General features: G+C 57.7%; 1 protein-coding gene across 1 annotated transcript in view; it reads right to left on the reverse strand.

The window, feature by feature from the left end:
* The window catches only part of MAN2B2 (mannosidase alpha class 2B member 2), a 29,780-nt gene extending 11,798 nt beyond the window's left edge, over nt 1-17,982 (reverse strand). The window contains exons 1-10 of the mRNA XM_053672419.1: nt 17,845-17,982; nt 16,165-16,311; nt 13,561-13,666; nt 12,215-12,387; nt 11,414-11,502; nt 10,588-10,765; nt 5,500-5,698; nt 3,553-3,743; nt 2,690-2,828; nt 1,126-1,277 (exon numbers count right to left, since the gene is read on the reverse strand). Coding sequence (XP_053528394.1) covers nt 1,126-1,277; nt 2,690-2,828; nt 3,553-3,743; nt 5,500-5,698; nt 10,588-10,765; nt 11,414-11,502; nt 12,215-12,387; nt 13,561-13,666; nt 16,165-16,311; nt 17,845-17,982 — 1,512 coding nt within the window. The remainder of the gene's footprint in view (nt 1-1,125; nt 1,278-2,689; nt 2,829-3,552; nt 3,744-5,499; nt 5,699-10,587; nt 10,766-11,413; nt 11,503-12,214; nt 12,388-13,560; nt 13,667-16,164; nt 16,312-17,844) is intronic.
* Nucleotides 17,983-21,711: the final 3,729 nt, after the last annotated feature.

A 21,711-nucleotide genomic window follows, 5' to 3' on the forward strand; every position in this document is an offset into this window, starting at 1 on the left:
TATCCCCCATTCTCTGATCTGGGGAGGGGACTCGAAGGGCACATTCAGTGACCCCCCCCCCACTGTCTAGGGAGAACATGCAGTCTCTGAGCCCCCATGGGAGGCCTTTCGGGGAGCCCTGTGAGCGTACCCACAATTGCCGCACAGCCCCTCCCACCCAGGGTCCACCTGAAACTCAGCAGACATCTCGTCCCCCCAACACCCTGCTCTAGTGATTTCCCTCCACCATCAGGGTCACAGTCTGTATTTTCTCATGTTGTTTACTGCCTGTCCCTCCAGCCCGAACACGGGCCCCCGCGGGCAGGGCCTTTGGTTAGTACAGTATCCCGGTGCCTAGACCAAGGCCTGACACGGAGCGGATATCGTTCAGTGTTTCCCTCCAAGTGGAGCTGCATTCGGCGGGAAGAGGCGTTATGTGCCGGGTGTGTGCAAACCACTGCCCTCCTCCAGCCCCTCCGGGTCAGATGGACTCCCCCTCCTCCGTCTCAGCTGAGGATGGCTTCCCGGCTCCCAGGCCGTCACTCCACACCTTGATTCTTCATTTCTGTGTCTTCCCCTTTCCCACAGTGCCCTGGCCAGAGACACAAAGCTTAGCCCAGAGCTGGCCCAGAGCGGGCCCCGGAACCAGCCCGGAGGAGCGTGTGCCGAATGGCTGGCTGACAGCAGCTCCTCCTCCACCACCCAGGGAGGGGCCACAGGGTGACAGGCCAGGTGCCCTGGGGTGCCCGGTTTGGCTCCAGGCAGCATGGGCCCCCGCCCCGAACCTCAGCACCCCCACAAAGCACCCGTGAGGACGCCTGGAGGCCTGTCCTGGGAGGAGTGGAAACTCACACTAGACTCTAAATAGTCCCCACGGGAGGGGGAGGGAAAGTGTGCGCCGTGCTGTGCACACCCCACCTGACACGCTCCAGGGAGGGGACAGTACCTGGGAACATCTGGCCATGCCAGACACCCAAGGCCCAGTGTCAGTCCCCTGGGGAGACCCCACAGGTCCTCGGTGGACACCCCCCACACTGACGTCCTCGGCGAGGGTGGGGGTGGGGGATGTTCACTTCAGCGGCTCCCGTTCCTGGGAGCGCCTGGCCCGAGCAGGGGTCAGCAGCGGCAAAAATCACGCCCGTATACCTGTGCGGGCACAGAGTGTCCTGACTCATCTGTGACACTGGCCTTGGAGAAGCCCACGGGCAGGCTGATGACAGTGGTGACCGTCCAAGCCAGGGGGTTGTAGACAGCAGCAAAGCGAGCCTCGGTCGCCGGGCCTGCAACAGAGCACAGGCCTCACATGCTGTCATTCATCGGGCCCCTCAGCGGGGGAGAAATGGGCAGCGAGCCCCCCGCCCTGCGGAGCCCCCAGGGAGCCCATGGAGAGGGAGGGGCGGGGTGGTCAGCCAGGCAGGGAAGGCAGGAAGGGAGCAGCGCCCCCCTCTGGACAGCTGAGGTTCCCCGTGCTCCTCGCTCACCTGCCTCGTGAGCACACCCAACTGATGAGGAAAGGGAGGCCCAGAGAAGCAGAGTCACCCACCCAAGGGCACCCCGCTCCTGAGGCCTGGCTCCCAGAATTTGAGTGCCTGTCCTGAGTCATCGGAGAATTCTCTGGAGCCTGGAAGGTCGAGTCCAGTTGCCTAGCCCAGCTTCCGAGACCCCTGCTGTACGAACCTGAAACCCCTCTCTGGCCCACCCTGCGCCCCACCCACTGTGAGCTCCAGCCACGCCCGCCGACCCCTGAGCACACTGCACAGTGTCCAGCCCCCGCCTCTGCCCAGGCTGCCATGGCGATGCCTCCCTGTCAGCCGTCTCCGCCCACTCCTGGCTTGGGGCGCCACCCACATAAGCTCATGGGAAGGGACTGCCACCCAGGCACCGCGGTCACTGCCCTGGTTCTAGCTTCTCTCCACAGCTGTCCCTCCCACTCACCCCAGTCCCTGTGGGCAGGTGCTGCGTGTGCTGCCCTGTCCCCACGGGCCACCCGGAATGTGGAGGTGGGATGGGGCCATACACAGACGCAGAGGGGAGGGTGAGCAGTGGCACCAGAGGCAAGACATGCACGGTGACAGGGTGCAGGCTGAGGGTGGGGACTCAGGGCAGGGCGTAGCCTTGTGCACAGAAAGTCTTTCCGGGTCTGAAACCCCCTCGGGCCCCTCAGAGAGGTATGGTCATCCCTGCGTCCACGTGAAATGTTCACGGTCACTGGCGCCGCACCGAGATGACGTGTACCCAGGCTGAGCTCAGGACGCATGCCAGGGGCCAGGCTGAGACCAGGTCCCGGAGGACACCTGCTCCCTCGGCAAAGCAGGGCAGTGCGGGGGCCGAGGGTTTGACCCCTTCCTGCCCGCATGACCCCAGGCAAGCCCACAGCCACATGTCTGTCCCTGTCCTCGGCTAGAGCACAGGGCCAGCAGCTGTCCTGGCTGGCACACAGGCCACAGGGCACCACGCCGACTGCTGTGGGGAGTGGGCCGGGCCAGTGCCCAGCCCTGCCTTGTGCAGGGCGAGCAAGCAGAGGCTTAGGAAGGTCACAGTACCCACCCAAGGTCAGGCTGAGGGTCAGAGCACGTGAGGCGAGTGACTCCTGAGTCTGAAATTCAGGTGGTCCAGGCCCCCTCCCCGGACCCCCAGGCTCTCTTCTCAGAAAGGACCGGAGCCCCGCCTGTCCTCAGGTCCCCAGCCCACCCTGCAGGGCCTCGCTTACCTGCATGGGCTTGGGTCGTATCCAGGGCAACAGAGGACATCAGCTGGAGCACACCCCGAATCCCTGCACGCAGGTGCTTCACAAACATGTCGCTCACCTTGATGGCCTCCGTCCCGGTGATAGCGTCATGGTGCTGGACCTGCGGTCCCCACCAGGTGAGGGAACAGTGGAGTCAGGACTTGCTGCTGCAAAGCACACCCTAGGCACCTGGCAGCACCCAGGCCAGGCACCCTTCTTCTCTGCAGGAGCAGGGAGAGGGGCAGGTCCCAGTCCCTCCCACGTCACAGAGAGGAAACTGAGGCTCAGGGAGGCTGACCTTGCCTATCATTTTCTGACCTTGAGGAAACCCATAACCTGAGTAAGTCCCCCACCTTGGGTAGACAACAGACTTTAGGAAGGGACCTGTCCTGGCTTCACATCGTGGCATTGCCTTCCCTGGTGATACAAGAGCCACCAGGCTCTCCGGGAGTGACCTGCTGTGAGGCAGTTGAGGGTCAGTGGGCTGTGCTCATTATCACACTGGACGGCCCCACCGCCCAGCTGGGGGCGCACATGGTTTCGTGGTGCAGGGAGGGAGGCGGGGCTCAGAGAGGGAACGCCCGTGCCTGAGCCCCCACAGCGGGGCTGAGGCTGCTCCACCTTGCCCTTTGCCCTTTGCCCTCCGGGTCAGTTCAGCTCTGAAGCTCCCTGGAGCCCCAGCCGATGCTGTCAGAGGGCCCCACATCAGCCTGCCCCAGCCTTGTCACCAAGGATGACCTCAGTGTTCTCATCTGTGAAGTGGACCCAAGGACTAGGGGCTGGATGCGGATGGCCCTGCACAGGAGGTCCTGTCCTGCTACTGTCACCGGAAAGTGTGACATCACCTCGGACACGGCCCAGCGGAGCTGCTGGAGCTGCTTCAGGGCCCAGGCGGGGTCCAGGGCCCGGGGGGGGGCAGGCCACATGTGGCGTGTGAACATGGACTCCCCGGCGTGCAGCAGGGCGCTGGCCCGCCTCGCCAGCCCCTTCAGCTGGCTGCGGGACGTGTAGAAGCCGGTCCAGGCCTTCAGTGTTTCTGCAAGACAAGGGCCGGCGTGGGTGTGAGTTTCCTGCCCACGGAGCTCCCCAAGCCCAAGCCCAGAAGAGCTGGGGCCAGAGAGGGCACAGTCAGCATGGGCCACCCGGGAAGGCTTTGGGGCGGCTGCACCCAGGGCTCCTGCACCAGCCAGGCCAGGAACGGCCCCAGGGGGCTGCAGGTCCTGGTGGGGACAAGAACACTCAGGGAGGATGGGGGAAGCCTGCATCCACCTGTGGACAAGGGCCTGGAGCCCTGGGGCTGCAGAGTGTGAGACGAGGGGACAGGCAGGACCCAACTAAGAAGGGCCCAGAGCGCTGCAGCAGCCTGTGTGTGTGACTGCGGGACAGTGGGGCATCCCAGGCAGGCCTGCGTTACAGCGGCTCCCACTGGCGGCTGGGGAGGAAGGGCAGGAGGTCGCTGGAAGGAGCTGAGAGACCCCAGCAGTCGCTGTCAGACCCAGACAGAGGATGAGCCCTGACCAAGGTGGGGTGGGTGGGGAGGGACGAGTGCCTCTAGGCCTGTCCGCCTCCCCCCCCCCTCCCCCCCCCCTCCTCCTCCTCTCCTCCCCCTCCTCCTGCCTCCTGCCTCCTGCCTCCTGCCTCCTGTGGGGCCTGGGCTGGGCCTCCCTTCCCTGTCTCCCCCCAGGACCTGTGCCAGACTGGGACAGGGAGCCATATCTTGGGGAGGAGAGGTATGGGATGGGGGAGGGGGAGGCCATGGCTGGGGGCTCAGATAGACCTGGTCCTCCACGGCCCCAAGCTGCAATGAGGGTCCACGTCAGGCTAGGACACGCCAACACCTGAGCTCTGCACCCAGCACCAGCCCGGCCCGCAGCCCTCCCACATGGCCAGTGCCATTGAGCAGAGCCTCCACACTCAGGGGGCTCCTCCAGGAGCCAAGCTCCCCTCGGCACACCCACTGGGCATCGCTTCTTCTCACCCACCCGCAGGCCGGCAGAATGACAGACTCTACCACGCAGCTCACATGGGGCAGGGTGTAGCCCTGGGAGGGGTGCACCTGCCGGCCCTGCCTTAGCCTCCTCGGCAGGGACTGCACAGTCACACCCAGGGCAGGACCTGGCCCCACAGGACCAGGGATGACATGGTAATTGGTAACAGCTGCATCTGCTGAGCCGCTGCCCTGTGCTGGACACTAAGCTGTGAGCTTTCCTGGAATCACTTTATTTCTACAAACCCATAGACTAAGGACCATTCATGTCCTCATTTCACTGAGGCACAACAGTTCCCTAACTTGCACGCAGCTGTGACGCAGGCTCAGCCTGAGACCATCTCCTAACCCTCCACTGGGCTGGTCGTAGCCCGCGCCGGCCTGGCCCCAAGGAAGCAGGTGCGCAGCACACAGGGTCCCCCGAGTATGACCATGTAGGAACAGAAGGAAAGCTGGGGTGTGCGGACACATAGAGGGGCCACCTGGTGGGGCCTGCACATCAGGGAAAGTCCTGCAGGAGGCGACATTACAAGATCAGCAGAAGGGATGCGGGAGGAGAAGGCGGGAGAGGGTGCTTCCAGCCAGGAGCACTACGAGGGCAAAAGCACGGTGGGAGGAGCCTGCTGCGTGTGGGCAATGCTGGGAGCCAGGCTTCATGTGTGCGCAGCAGCCAGGATGTCCTGGTGGGACAGGTAGGTGGGGACAGGGCCAGCCTCCCAGGCTGCCAGAGCAGGACAGAGCGGACACTGCAGTGAGTGCTCACCATCACACCAAGTCGCCACCCTTGACCCCCAGGGGCTGGTACCTGAGGAATAGGGCAGGAAGTCCTGGTGGTGGCGGACCTGCCAGGTGACATTGTGAGCGTGCACGGCGCGAAAGTAGTCGCCCAGAGTGGCGTACTCCGCCGTGACACCGAGCTCGGAGGTGCGTTTGTTGATGTAGCCCAGCAGGAGGTCCATGTTGGCGAACTGCACCGTGGCGTTGAAAAACTGCCTGTCACATCCCTGCAAGCAGGACGCAGGGGCAACGTCCTGTCCTAAGAGCAGGGCTCGGCCCAGGCCGACGGGCTTGGTCTTGTCACACCCTCCCACTCACTACGGCGGCCGTCAAGTCCCCACATCGGCTGCCATAGCCAAACCCCCGGCGCTTCCTCCTCCCACTCCTCTCTTTCATCTGGACCACATGTATCTGCTATACTTGCTTATCTTCCATCTTATTAGGGGAAGCCTGTACCTGCTGGCCACCTACGCCCACCTCGGACAGCCACAGGGCTGCTTGCTCTCCTTTTCTGTGTTTTGTGTGTGTGTGTGCATTTTTAAAAATCCTCACCCAAGGACCTTTTTTCATTGTTTTGAGAGAGAGGAAGGGAGAAAGAGAAACATCGAATGGTTGCTTCCCGTACATGCCCGGACTGGGGATCAAACCCGCAACCCTTCTGGTTACGAGTCACCGCTCCAACCACCCAGCAGCACCGGCCAGGGCTCCGTGGTGTTTTTAAATTTCACATTAAGTGATATCATACAGTACTTCTCCTTCTCTGACTCATTTCACTCCCTTGTATTTCTAAAAGCCATTTAGGGCTACTACTCACCAAGATCATTAATTATAATACTATGATAATTATGAATACCAATGATAATAGCCACGACTCACACTTATTGACCTTAACGTCATTTTCAAAAAGGCAGTCAAAGTAAAAATTGCTAGAAACATACCACCTACCAAGACCGGGTAAGAAAAAACAGAGAATGTGAACAGACATATTACTAGCAAAGAGATTGATCAGAAATCAAAAAGCTTTGAACAAACATAAGCCCAGGACCAGAGCACATCACTGGTTAATGCTATAAAATATTGAAAGAAGAATAAATTAATACCATCCTTCTAAAATCTTCCAAAAAAAGAAAACAGAAGAGAAAAGAACATTCCCAAACCCATTTATGAGGCCAGCATCACCCTGATACCGAAATCAGACAAAGACATCACAAGAATAGAAAAGTATGAGTCAATATTTTGAGTGATCATAAATGCAAAAATTCTCAACAAAATATTAGCAAACTGATTTCAAAAATACACTAAAAAGATCATACACCATGACCAAGTGGGATTTATTCCAGGGATGCAAGGGTAGGTCAACATCCTCCAGTCAATCGATGTGATATATCACATTAACGAAACAAAGGATAAAAATCCTACATTCAGGTCAACAGATGCAGAAAAAGCATTTAACAAAATTCAACATACATTTATGATTTTAAAAAACCCTCAACAAAGAGGATATACAGAAAGAACATACTCAACACAATGAAGGCCATATATGATGAGCCCACAGCTAAAGTCAAAGTCAGTGGAGGAAAACTGAAAGCTTTTCCTCTGAGATCAGCAACAAGACAAGGGTGCCTACCCTCACCGCTTTTATTCAACATAGTTTTAGAAGCCTCAGCCACAGCAATTAGGCAAGAAAAACAAATAAAAAGCATCCATATTGGAAAGGAAGAAGTAAAACTGTTCTTATTTGCAAATGGCAGTATACAGAGAGAACCCCAAAGAATCCAGTCAGAACTAATAAACAAACTCAGTAAAGTTGCGGGATACAAAATCAATACACCAAAATCAGTGCATTTCTATACACTAATAAATTACCAGAAAGAAAAATTTGCCCTGACTCTGTGACTCAGTGCATCGAGTGCCAGCCCACAAGCCGAAGGGTCACTGGTTCAATTCCCGGTCTAGGTTACATGCTGGGATTTCAGGCCAGGCTCCCAGTGGGGGGCACGTAAGAGGCAACCACATGTTGATGTTTCTCCCTCTCTCTTCTCCCTCCCTTCCCCTCTCTAAAAGTAAATAAATAAAATATTTTTTAAAAAGAAAGAAAAATGTATAAACAATCCCATTTATGAGTGCATTAAGAAGGATAAAATACCTAGCAATAAATTTTACCATGAAGGTGAAAGACCTGTACATTGAAACTACACAACACTGATGAAAAAAATTGAAGACACAAATACGTAGGTTGGAAGAATTATTACTGTTAAAATGTCCATATTACTCAAAGCAATCTACAGGGTCAATGCAATCCCTACCAAAATTCAAATGGCACTTTTCACAGAAATAAAACAAAGAATCTGAAAATTCGTAGGGAACCACACAAAAAAACACCCAAACAGCAAAAGCAATATTGAGAAAGAAAAACAAAACTGGACATATCAAGTTGATCAAATTTTACTACAAAGCTATAGTAATCAAAACAGTAAGGCATTAGCATAAAATCTGTTTCACTGATCAACAGAACAGAAAAGAAAGCACAGCAATAGTCCTATTCATGTATGTCCAATTAATTTATTACAAATTAGCCAAGCATATACAATGGGGAAAAGACAGTTCCTTCAATAAAGGATGTTTAAAAAACTGGACACCCATGAAAAAGAGTGAAAGTGGACCACTCTCTCACACCACACACAGAAACTAACTCAAGAGGATTAGAGACTTCCACATGAGACCTGAAACCATGAAATTCCTGAAAGAAAGCACAGCTAACCAGCTCTTTGACACCAGTCTTGGTGGTGAGTTTTTGGCTTCGACACCACACACAAACACAACAAAAGCAAAAATAAACAGGTGGGACTATAATCAAACTAAAAGCTTCTGCAGAGCCAAGGAGATCATGAAGATGAAAAGGCTACCTACCAAATGGGAGGAAATATTTTTAAATCGTGTATTTAATAAGGGCTTAATATCCAGAATATATAAAGAACTCATACAACTCAGTAGAAAAAAATCAAACAATCCAATTTCAAAATGGGCAATGGATTTGAGTAGACACCACTCCATGGAGGACAGATGGAGACAGACACATGAAAAGGTGCTCAGCCCTACTCACCAATAGAGAAACGCAAATTGGAACCACCAAACCGTGTCGCCTCACACCCGTGGGAATGGCTGTCACCACCAAGACAAGAGACAAGTGCGGGTGAGGATGTGGTGGAAAGGGGACCCTCCGGCACTGGCGACAGGCGTGCACATTGGTGCAGACACCGTGGAAGACCGCATGTAGGTTCCTCAAAAAATCAAAAACAGAATTACTATATGACCCAGTAATTCCACTTCTGGGTATTTAGCCAAAGAAAACAAAACATTAATTCTAAAAGACATCTACACCCATATTCATAGCAGCGTTATTCACAACAGCCAATACATGAAAGCAACCTCAGTGTCCACCAGTGGATGAAGGAACAAGTGCAGTACATAGACTTCCAGTCAAGATGGCGGTGAAAGCAAACACACTGTGCCTCTGTGAACAACCAAAAGAAGGACGACAACAAATTCAAAAACAAAAAATAACCAGAACTGCCAGAAAATCGAACTGTGTGGAAATCTGACAACCACGGAGTTAAAGAAGATGCATTCACCCAGACCGGTAGGAGGGGTGGAGACGGGCAGCTCATCACCACCCGGCCCTCAGTATACGCAATGTTAAAGGGACTCATCTAAGAAAAAGAAGATCAAAACTGTGAACAGTAAAATGACAACAAACTCACAACTATCAACAAACCTAAAAAACAAAAACAAACTAAGCAAACAACTAGAACAGGAATAGAATCACAGATATGGAGATCACATGGAGGGTTATCAGTGGGGAGGGGGAGAAAGGGGAAAAGGAACAGGGAATAAGAAGCATAAATGGTAAGTAGAAAATAGACAGGGGGAGGGTAAGAATAGTATAGAAAATGTAGAAGACAAAGAACTTATATGCACGACCCATACACATGAACTAAGAGGGGAAAATGTGGATGGAAGCAGGGGTGCAGGGCAGGGGGGAATATAGGGTGGAAATGGGACAACTGTAGTAGCATAATCAATAAAATATATTAGTTAAAAAATAAAATAAAAGATAAATGTGGGATATATATATATTTATTTATGACTATACGCAGCCTTATGTTCATAGCAGCATTATTTACAGTAACCAAGATCTAGAAACAACCTGAGTCCCCACCGGTACGTGAGTGGTACATTCACACAGTGGAATACTACTGGGCCGTAAAAAAGGAAACCTTACCCTTTGCGACAGCATGAACAGACCTGGAGAACATTATACTGAGCGAAATAAGCCAGTCAGAGAAAGACAAATACCATATGATCTCACTTATATGTGGAATCTAATGAACAGACTAAACTGACAAACCAAACAGAAACAAAGGCCCGGACACATGGAACAGGCCAACAGCTGTCAGAACAGAGGGGGAGGGGGAGACTGAATGAAAGAAGGGGAAGGGATCAGCCAAAGATCTGATGTGCATAATCCATAGACACGGACACCGGTGAGGTGACAGCCAGAGGGAAGAGGGAGGGGCAGGGCAGGGTGGAGGCGGGCAGAGGGTGGGGGGAAGTGGGGACATTTGTCACAAGGTCAACAAGAAAATAAAAAATAAAATAAAATAAAAGTCTGTGCCTCAAGTCTCATCTAAAGTTATATGGACATAATATTACATGTGTAGTTAGATTAAATGTCATATAATGGCCTATTGACATAACATATGGAGTTTTATGGTTTTCAAAAAATACTTTAATTAGTATCTGCACCTATAGAAAAATGTAATAACAAAAAAAAATCATTATAATCAAGATGTCATTAAAAGAAAAAGAGAAAGGCGTTCGAGAGTGAAAAAGGAAGAGCCCTAAGCAAGGGGCTGTTTTCAGGGGGAGGCGGGGGGGGGTGAGTCCAGGAGGAGCCCCCGGGGTGGGCAGGGGAGGAGGACCTCCCAGGGCTGAGGGCGGCCGCCTGGCCAGCACCTGGATAGATCGCAGAGGCAGGCCTGGTCAGAGTGGACACGAGCCCAGGGTGGCCCCGTCCGGGGCTGTGGTGTGGCCCCCAGGTGGGAACGCCACTTACCCAGGGCCAGAGGACATGTGGGGTCCGGAACCAGGCGGCCCGCAGCTTCACCTCCTCCACCAGGGCCTTCGAGTACCTCTCGACCGTGTGCGCGGTGACAGGCTCGTCCGCATCCGCGTACAGCCCGTCCTTGGGCGGTTCTGGGAACTGGGCCCGACCTTCCCAGGAAAACCCTGACCTGCGGGAGAGAAGGGGTGGGGGGCCCCACCCCAGGAAAGGAAGCCTCCTGCAATCTCGGGGGGCCAACAGGGCTCAGCCAGACCGCAGGGCAGCTGGGGCCCACAGACCCTGCGGGACCCGTGTCCCCACAACGCGACGGGCAGCTCCGAGGTGGGCCGGCTGAGGGGCTCCCATCCAGGGCCCATGCTCACCAGCTGTGGGACCTCGGGCAGGTCGCTCCCCTGGGCCCACGTCACTTCAGCCCTCACACAGAGCCCACCACCTCTGTGTCTCATGTCACCATGTGGGTCACATGGAATTCATTAGGTCACTTCTCTCAGGGCACCTCTGAGCCCACCCGAACAGGGGTGAGGGCTGTGCCTGGGTGGGCACGTGAACCGCTCGCCTTGGACACCAAATGAAAGGGGCTGCCACAGGTCTCAGGGTCAACATCAGTGAGATTCAAGGCGATGTTTTAGAAAAGCAAATAAACAACAAAAAGTTATGGCGAACAAAATCTCAAAGTGTTAACCAAAGACAGAAGGAGCATTTGGGCTCCCCCGTGGCCTCGGCCTCTGGTGTGGTTTGGCCAGCCCGCGGTTAGGGTTGTCCCGCCTCGGGGGGGCAGCAAAGGTCATGGCTCATCTGAGATGGGGACGGTGCTCACGAGCAGTAGCCAAACTCGTCCATGACATGGGTGAAGATTTCCTGCTGCGCCGCCAGGGACTGGGACCCTCGCCACACGAACTGCAGCCCCTGCGCACCAGGAGGGGTCAGGGTGAGGCCTGAAGGCCAGCAGGGAGGCCGGTTCCACCTCCTGCAGCCACCAGAGGGGTCTCTGACCACCCTCCCCTTGGTCCCGAGCTACCTCCTCCTGAAGATCCCATCTCAGCCCCCAGGAGGTTGTGAACCTGCACTCCCAAGGAGCCTGCCTGCTCACTCACCCCAGCTCCTTCTCAGGGCCACCTGTAAGACAAGCTCTGCTTGAATGCCTCTAGCCACAGGGAACTCATCCCCTCTCACTAAGTGGGCAGCCTATGTTTTATAGTAGAGATGGATAGAAAGTGTTCAGGGTTACAAGCAAGGATAAAATCCTGATTCTGTTAGCATCACCTCTGGAACCCACACATGTTCTCTAACTCGCCCGTGACCTGATTCCAGGCCATGGAAACAGAGGGAAGCCATGCCCAGCTCACAGAGTCGCCTGTGGGTGCAACAAGCTGGCACACACAGAAGTGCGCTCAGTGTTCAGTGTGGCCCTCCACGGGGCTCACAGTGTTACTTGTCTGGCAGCCTGCCCACTGCCCTCCCCCCTTTGGGCAGGTTACCACTGCTCTCCAGAACGTTGCTGCCGGGGAGGGGGACTCTGCGCGGGACCTTGACCTGAGGTCAGGGGCTTTGGGGGACACAGAGAACTGAGTGGCGAGGGGGTGCCAGAAAGGGCAGCACGGGTACACCCGGCACTCACCCGAGTCTTCTGCATGGCCTCCTTCAGGTCATAGTCGATCCGGCCAATGACGTGGGCATTGAACCCGGCCAGGGCAAACAGTGTGGGTGTCGTGGCAGATGCGCCGAACGGGTCAACCTGCCAGGAGAACTGCGGCCGGATCCCGAATGTTTCATAGAGAAAACTGTGTCCCTCTGCAGAGAGAGCATCGCCACTGAGCTGGGGACAGGGGTGGGCCCCCCACCTCCTATGGCACTGGGTGCCCTGTTTCCCGGCCAGCAGGGTCTCCGGCACTGGGTGACTAATCCAAAGGCCATCTGAGACCGTCCCACCACTCATGGGTTCACTCACAGCTTCAGAGCCACCACAGGCCAGAGGCCCGGCTGAGTGAGGCGGGAGGAGGAGCCCGGGGGTGCTGGAGACGGAGCTGCGTGGGGCCCACTGCGGAGAAGGGGCCCTTCCCATCCCAGAGGGACACTGCCCCACATTTGCTGTGTTCTAAGTCTGGCCTGCAGGGGTAGCCCGGGGGTGCTCGGGACAGAGGACTCAGTGGGCTGAGGTCAGAGGCCAGGGCTGCTCCTGCTGAGGGTGCCCCAGGACAGGCCAGTCTGCCCCCTCCAAACCCCCCCCATCCTGGCCATACCCCCCACACTTGTTCAGCCAGACCCTGAGCTGAGCCCTGGAGCCCCAGAGAGCAGTTAGACTCATGTGGCTGATGGAGGCCACCTGTGGTTTCAGGGTGACAGAGGGAGGTGGCAAGGAACTGTGGAGACCCAAAGGGGGGTTCCTGGCAGATGAGACTCCTCGGCTGACTCTGAAAGTGAGGGAAGTACCACCACTGACAGGTGGGTGGGGACGGTAAGGTGGAGACGGGGAAGAAGGTGACGGTGGTGGTGGTGGTGGTAACAGTAGTGGTGATGATGGTGTCGGGTGGTGGTGGTAGTAGTGACAGCAGTGGTGACAGCAGTGGTATGGTGGTGGTGTGGTGGTGATGGTGGTGGTGATGGCCTTGACCGTTTAATGAGTCTTTGCTCGGGGACACTGTACTTTACTTACATGGTCTCTTTGAATTACCATCAAACCCTCTTGAGGAGGAGGACAGAGGCGCCACGAGGGGACACGCCTTGCCCAGCTCACGGGGCTGGGGATGAGCCGAGCCCGATCCAGCCAGGCCTCCCAGCCTCCAGCCCATACTCTCGGCCCCTGCCCGCAGTGGCAGCACAGGTGTGACTGTGCCACCAGCCGGCCACTGTCTCAGTCTTTGGCTCCAAGGGGAAGGTGAGGCCCAGAGCCTGGATCCAGACATCAAGTCCCAGCCCAGATGGTGGCTCCAGAGGAACCCTGGTTGTGGGGAATGGTGACCGTACCTGTGAGCTGTAGAATCTGGTCATCAAAGTGGGTCACAGCCTCATCATGCATGACCTGGCCTCCAGTGACAAACTCCAGGCGTCCTTTGGCCAGAAGCTGGCGAATCTTGGCACAGTGGGCAGAAAGGAAAAGCCGGGTCACAACCCCAGAGCTGGGGAGGCCCCGCGGGGACGTGCCTGCAGTGTCCCACGGTGCCGCCCCTGAAACTCCTCGCTTGCATTCGCTCCACAGAGGCAGGACACCGCCCGTGCGGGTCAGCTCGGGGGGCCGCCTCCCACGGCAGCGCTCGGCCGCGGCGGCTACTTGATAATATTTTCCAAATACTTTACTTTTGAAAGAATTTCCAAGTTAGAGAAAATGTGCAAGGATTGCACAAAGAACCGCTGTGCATCCGCTCCCTGGAGTCTTCGTGGCTTAGCACTTCTCCCAGTTTCCCGGACCCCTGTCTCCTGCTCCAGGCGGCCTCACGTCAGCCAACCGAGGGTTCGAGTCTGCAAGTGCCTCTCAGTACCTCGGTTCGTGTCTTGTAAGGAAAAATGATTTGATTTGATTTCATTCTTTATGTATTTATTTAATTTTTAGACAGGTGGGAGGGAGGGAGAAAGCGAGGGAGAGAAACATCGATGTGTGGTTGCCTCTGACGTGCTTCCAACCGAGGAGCTGGCCCACAACCCCGGCATGTTCCCTGACTGGGAATCGAACTGGTGACTGTTCAGCTCACAGGCCGGCACTCAGTCCACTGAGCCACACCAGCCAGGGCAGAACAGGATGATTTTAATCATAGTGTAATAATAAAAATTGGGAAATTCAACATAACACCCTGCTATCTAATCCGCAGGCTTCAATCGCATGTCGCCAATGGCTCCACGACTGTCTCATTTGTATGGGACACGACCGGGAGTGGGTGCCGCTTCTCGTCGCCACCTCTCTGCATCCCCTTCACTCTGGGGCGGCTCCTCGGCCCGTCCTTGTCATTTATGGGACCCGCCGTTTGGAAGATCACGGGTTACCTTGTAGAACATCCTTCAACGTGGATTTTTCTCATGATAGGCTGAAAGATTTTTTTTTTCAGAAGACCTTCATCTGATTCATGTTGTCCAACATGTTTCCAACATATTTAAATGTTAGAACATTAGCCCTGACTGGTGTAACTCAATGGATTGAGTGCACGCCTGTGAACCAAAAAGGGTCACCGGTTCGAGCCCAGTCAGGGCACAGGCCTGGGTTGCAGGCCAGGTCCCCAGTGCAGGGGCACACGAGAGGCAACCACACACTGACGCTTTTCTCTCTTTCTCTCTCCTGTCTCCTCTCTCTAAAAATAAATAAATAATGTCTTTAAAAAATAAAAAAAGAATGTTCCTTTGATAGTATTTAATGTTCCTTTTCTTTGTCCTTAAATACTATCGAATGAATGAATGGGAGGACGGGACAGCAATAACCAGCGAACGGGGCCGTGACGCCCCCTGCCCTGCACTTCCTCCGTTATGGAGGCGCAGTGTTTGTACCGCCCTCGCTCAGCAAATCTGGAATGAGCCCTCCCTGGGTGCTGTTACAGGTGACCTGCCGCCCCCTGGGCCCCATCCAGGCCGTGGGCACTCAGCCTTGAAGAAAGCAGACAAAATCCCCGCCTCTGGCAAGCTGGGCCATTGAGAAGCCGGTTCAGGGCTTGGCCGGGACCCGCCCCTCCCCAGGCGTGCGGTGGGGACAGGAGACAGACGGCCGGGCTTGGGGGTGTCCACGGAAGGAAGTGCGGACCCTTCACTGGACACCTGGGAAAACATACTTTGTCAGACATGTCTGGTTCAGAACACTACCTGTCACGTGTAAGCTCTGCGACCACAGGACAGTCCCTGCTGTGCCTTCTCTGAGCCTGGGCCGTCTCTGTAAAGCGGGTGACTGTCCTCGCCACACAGGCCGTAGGCAGGGTTCAGTGAAGTAACATGGAGGGTAGGAGGCCAGTGCCAGGCACGCACCCATCGACTCCAAGGCTCCCCCCTTCCCCCGCCTCAGCTTCAGAGCCCCCCAGGGGCGCAGGCGGACCCCCTGCTCCGCCCACTCAGCGCCACTTCCTCCAGCAAGTCACTCGCCTCCCTGGCGTTCAGGGCCAGGGGCTGCGCTGAAGGCAGGCTGGTGCCTGGGGGTGGAGTGTGTTTCTAGGACAGCCCCTCTGAGGCGGGGAAGTCACTGCCACCCGCGGGTGTGGGACCTCCAGCACCAGAGTCCTGTCCCCGCCTGTGGGCACAGCCAGAGGTGGCCGCAGCTGAACCGGCCCTGCCGCCTCTCCACAGAGAGGGGCCTCCCTGACTTCCTGCAACGTGTGACTCCAACCTGCTGCCACCTATAAACCACAGGAACTGTGGCACCTGGCCAGTCACCAGGTCCCAGGCCCATGGGGGTTGTGCAGACACAGAAACGAGGGAAGATGCTGTGGGCTCAGGGACACCCAGGGGCGCCCCGCACCGGGGCACAGCTGAGCGCATGGTGGGACACTGTTCACTCTCACAAACAGCCCGAAACCCAGCACTGTCACCACCCACAGCCGGATTGTACGCCCGATCGGGACAGGTACGTGCCCTGCCGTCACCACCCACGGAGTCAGTCACCTGCTGCTTCTGCATCTCCGAGGCGACACCGTCCCACCACAGCCGGAAATACTCCTGCTCCGCCAGGACGAAGCGCCGGTGCTTCCTGAGGGTCAGCGCCTGCACCACGGTGGTGTGCGTGCTGGCCGCATAGGCCCGCATGTTCTCCTGGGGAGGGCCACCACGGGGGGCGGGGGGCACCGTGACCAAGTGTCCCTGGGCCCTGCCTCTCAGCGACACCTGCACAGGCTCGTCCCTCTGCCTCCCCACCACATCCCGACTCCGGGGAGGCCGGGACAGAGAGAACAGGGCTGGCCCGTGGAGAGAACGTGCTCTCCTGCGGAGAGACAGGATGACTGGAACTGTGAAGCTCTCTGAGGACAGTGTCCAGAGCAAGCAGCATGCTAACTGTCCCTGAGGGTGCCATCAGGGACAGCACAGTCAAGCACCTTCCTGGGGGCTTCGTGGGCTGACAGGACAGGACAGGGTGTGTTGAGAGCTGCTGCTAAGAGGAGCACCCCTGGATTGTCCCTGGGTCACCTGCCTGCCTCCGCCAGGCAGGGGCTCTGGGGGATGGATGGAGCCCAGCCGCTTCCATCTGGGTCTCCGAGTGTATGGTGCACCCCGGTGGCTGGGCAAAAGGCAGGCCAAGAGCCCTGGGCAGGCCGCCAGCAGGCTCCAGGGCTCTTCCTGAGCGACCTTGGGCGAGGCCCCACCCTCTCTGGCCCTCAGTTTCCTCTTCTGTAACTGGGGGGGCAGGAGTGACAAGCACGCTCCCGTCCCCTAAGCCGTCTCCACCTGCACATGAGCCGAGACCCCCAGGGGCTCCCACAGGCCCAGGACCAGACTGAACACTCCGCATCAGTCCTCTCCCCACCTCTCCCTCTCTCTCTCTCTCTCTCTCTCTCAGGTTGGCTACTCCCTTGCTCATGTCCTCTGCAGAGGCATCGATCCACAGCCACGGAGGGTCTTTGCTCACTGTCGCACATTTCCTTTCTCATTCCAAAGAAGAGTCTGAGGCAAAGGGAGCCAACCACCCCCCACCCCGCCCCACCCCCACCGAAGAACCTAAGGAAACCAGGGACCTGCCCGCTTTTCCTTTGTGCCGATTCGTTTGTTGATTCAACAAATAGTATGCTGCGTGTCCACCAGGCACAGCGAGAATGGCAGTGGTAAACCGGGGGAGCCCCTCCCCCAGCCATGGAGCCCCCCCCTGAAGTGGGGAAAGCAGTCCATTGACCAGGCAGTGGGTGAAATGTGGGGGAGGGGGCAGACCTCAGAGGGACCCCTGCGAGGCCTCGCCAGAAAGTGACCTTGGAGGAACAGGCTGAAGGAAGTCAGGGACTGAGCCCGAGGCCGCCCGGGAGGAAAGCCTTCGGGGCAGAGGGGGAAGCAGCGCCCTCTCTGAGACCCAGGCCACCCTGCAGAGGGGACCGGGGCCCAGAGGGTGCCTCGCAGACGAGCCCCAGCCGTGGCCTGATCTGGCCGACGCCCTCTTTCTTCTCCTGACCTCCACGCCTGCCACTTTCCCTGTCTCTGGTGGGGACACCGAGGTTCACAGGCAGGAAGCGGTCCAGAGGCAGCCCTGGAACCAGACCCCTCCCCGCTGGTGCAGACCCCCACCAGAAACCCACCGGGGACCCAGCAGGGAGGCGCAGGTGGAGCGCCAGGAGCGCCCGGGGCACGGTGCCCGGCACCTACCTCGACCGTGTAGAGCCAGCCCACGTCCATGTGGCTGTGAGGCACCACGAAGACCCTGATGGGGTCCGCGCGCCGGGCGCCCGACAGCCGCCACGCCACCAGCTGTGTGAACAGGGGCAGCCAGCGGAGTGGCCCCATCCCAGTGCCTGGCCGGTGGTGGCAGGTGCAGGGACGGCTAGTCTGCCAGCAGGCAGCAGACTGGGTGGTGGCCCCATGGGGGAGGAAGTGGCCTGGGAGGCACGATGCCCCGGGCTAAGTGTCACCTGAGCCCTGCAGGAGGGGGTGCTTGCTCAACAGCTCCTAACGATCCTGTCCCTGTGTCCAGGGACACTGCTGTCCACCTTGAAGCCAAATCCTACACACCACCGCCCCCAGCAGCCTGGCAGACATCCCTGGAGCCGGGGAGTGCCCCTTCCTCACCCCAGGGCCCACACCCCTCCAGGGCTCCTAGGCATCTGCTCTGCACCCCCTGGGCTGGGCTCCCGGACCTGGTTTGCCCTACAAAACTCAACTCAGTCCTCGGCTTGGAAGTGCCTCCCCTGGTACCAGCGAGATGACGAGACCTCGGCTCTCATCCTCTCGAAGGACAGATCGGTCAGGAGACAGCATGAAACAAGGCCGGTGAAAATGTGCTGGGCACAAGATGCGCTCCGAGGGCACTGGGTGGGCGCCCAGGTGACAGCATCTCAGCCAGTTTGAGAGCTCAGGTGTGTGGGCTCTGCATCCTGGCCTCCTCCGCTCCCATCTCCCCTGCACACCTGTCCCCGTCGGTTACCTGTCTGTGCTGTGCCATGTGGCCCAACCGTGTCCTGAGACCGAGTAGAGACCTGGGGACCACAGGTGCGGCGCGGCGAGGCCGGTCCTGGCTGAGACTTGCCCGAGGCCCTGAGGACGCGCAGGCACACGAGGGCACCGGGCCTGCCGCGGTCCGGTCCCCGCCCCGACTATTTCTCCCCCAGGGCGTCCCCCGTCCGGCCCAGGGAGCAGGGACTGGTATCCCCACTTTAAGGAGGAACACTGGTCGTCAGAAGGACTTGCCCAAGGTCACACAGCAAATACAGGAGCAAGACTGTCGAAAACACTCGGAACTAGGCCGGAGTCCCCGGATGGGGACCTTGGCACAGCACTAATGTTCTCTGACTCCAGCGGCACATCCAGAAAAACGGGGTGGCAGTAGAGGAGCCGTGGACTCAGTGAGACAGAGCACCGAGGTGGCAGCTTCTGTGTCCCCAGGCCACCCTGGGGGACTGCCAAGGGCCCATTGGTGCGGCCCGCAGGGGCGAGAGTGTCAGCAGGAGCCACCTCTGTGCCCCCACAGAGGGGGCCCATATTTGGGGTGCACTGCCTGAGAGCCGAGGCACCGCGAGACCACCACCTCCAAACAAGTCTGGGTCCCCCCAGGTCCCCCTGTCAGACCCTCCCTGGATGCAGACAAGGAAAGTGTCTCCCACCACCTGTGTCCTCGTGACCCTCCAGGACGCACGCCAGGCCCATCTTTCCCCGCCCTCCCCCACGGGGGCCATGTTCCTGGTTCCAGCCCCAGGACATGGGACAGTGCTCCCCTCCCAGGGTGGCTGAACGGCGGGCCCTCTGAGGACCTCCGGGAGCCCAGAGCCACTGACGGAGGCCCCTGCGGACCCTGTCAGCAGACTGGGACATGAGGAACCAATGACTGGTGTGGTGTCAAGCCACTGTGTCTGTCTGATAAGCGTGTCCCTGGTCTATTTCCCAAGATGGCCACACAAGGTCTCCGGTGCAGGGAGCACATCACAGGACACAACCCTGACCTCCTCCCATTGAGATGGGGTCTGTGTATTCTCCCACTGAAGCTGGGTGCGCTGTGACACACTTGTGACCCACAGAGTGTGGTGAGGTGGCCCTGCTTAGTGAGTGGGGCATCCTCCGAGGCTCGTCTGCCCGGCCACAGCCCACACCCATGTCTCCGGATCTTTGGACACCTTCATGCTCCCTCTGCCCAGGGCGCTCCGGCATCCCTTTGCCAATTGGTGTGTCGACACTCTCCTGGTGCTTGGGGCGGTCCCCGCAGCTGGCACTGTCTCCTGGAGCCAAGTCCTACATGATGTGGCCACAGTCCACAGCTACTTCGGCCACTGGCAGACACACCACGAACTGGGGGCTTCCACAAGAGACGTGCATTTTCTCTTGGGAGGCTGGAAGGGCCCCGGGTGGGGCAAGTCTCAGCAGGGTCTGTGACAACCACAGAGGCTCGCTGTCCCTTCACCAGCAGTGGCCTTCCACTGCGGGGACAGCGCTCCCTAGGGGCAGGTCTCGTACGGCAGCCCAAAGAGACTCTGGTCTGAGCAGCCAACTGTCCACAGCCAGGCCAGCACCCACCAGGGTCTCCCCATGCAGGGCTGGTGGCCCCCACACGGAGCCCCCTGTGTGTCAGGTGTGCGCACGCCCCTGGGGCCTCTCTTGAGCAGGCCATGGCTGCAGGGGAAGGGTGCAAAGCGTGACCTGTTCCGCATGATCTCAAGGAAGGAACAGCTTGGCCGTTCCTTGAATGCGGGAGTGGGAGTCTGCAGGACCAGCATGCAGGCACTGTTGCCTGTTAGTGCCTGCGACACCGCGTCCTGTCTTCTAGAGCCAGTGGGACAGGCCTGGGGGCTCGTGCTGGCTGTGATGGGCAAACTGCCCAGGCCTGCACCCACGCCCAGGCCCTCTCAGGCCAGCGGCAGGAACCCCAGCTCCCCTTGCCTCCGACCCGCCACTGCTCCCAGGGTCTGTCTGCCGGAGGCCTGACGCTCAGCTGTGTCTCAGACCTTCAGGGTTTGGCCCTTGATCTGGCACTTGCAGAAAACAAGTCCCGGTCTGTGGTCCTTTATTAGGGCGGCCCTGGAAACCAGCATACCGATAGTCCTGCGGTGGCAGAACAGCATGCTGTTCCCAAAAATGGGTTACTGGGAGGTGCCTCGACCTCGGGCCTCTCACCAGGGCAGGCCTGCTCTCGGGGGCGTGAGGCAGCAGGGCCCCCGGGGCTGCCAGCCTTGAGGCAGCTGTGGGCCTGCGTGAATGATGCAGAACCAACTTCCCCTAACTGTGCGACCAGAACCCTCACTAGTAGGCCAGAGCCTGCCTCACCTTCTCTTTGTGCCGTTTCTTAGCCCTTAATGAGCCTCTCCGAGAACCACTGAGGACGGGCTGACACCAGAGGGACACAGAGGCGCCTCGTCAGTGACCACCCAAGGGACAAGGCAGCAGGGAAACACTGGAGGGTGTCCCGAGTGCCAGGCTGGATGGGTCTGCAGGAAGGGACCACCATTTGGCTCAGAAAATACACTGGACATGTCTTCCGGAGAAAACGAAGCGACTTTCATAGCACCTCTGTACGTGGGCCCCAGGGCCGCCACACCCAAGTGCCAGAAACTGGGGGCTTAACGCACAGAAATGGGTTGTCCCCCAGGTCTGGAGGCCAGGAAACCAAAATGAAGGTGCCTGAGGGCCAGGCTCCCTCCCAGGGCTCCTGGGAAGGATTCTGTCTTCAATTCCAGCTCGCAGTGGCCCTGGCAACCCTGGTTTTCTCTCACTCCCATCTGTTACTGGCTCCTTACCCCCAGAGCCATTTTGCCTTGTCTCTTCTCACGAGAACACCAGCCACAGGGGAGTGGGACTCCCCCCCACACTCCAGCACGGCCTCGCCCACCTTGATCACTTCCACAAAGATCCCACGGCCAGAGAAGGTCCTACTCACAGGTCCTGGGGACGGAGACCCCAGCGCGTCTTCAGAGGCCCAGCTCAACTCACTGTGACCCGAGAGGGCGCAGCTTGTGTCTCCGTGTATGGCCACATGTGGACAGACTTCCAGGCACCAAACATTCAGGGAAATCTCCACAGAGTGCCCGAGCC

This window comes from Artibeus jamaicensis, unplaced genomic scaffold (assembly GCF_021234435.1).
Source record: "Artibeus jamaicensis isolate MK-2021 breed Jamaican fruit bat unplaced genomic scaffold, CSHL_Jam_final contig_76, whole genome shotgun sequence".
Classification (NCBI taxonomy): Eukaryota; Metazoa; Chordata; class Mammalia; order Chiroptera; family Phyllostomidae; genus Artibeus; species Artibeus jamaicensis.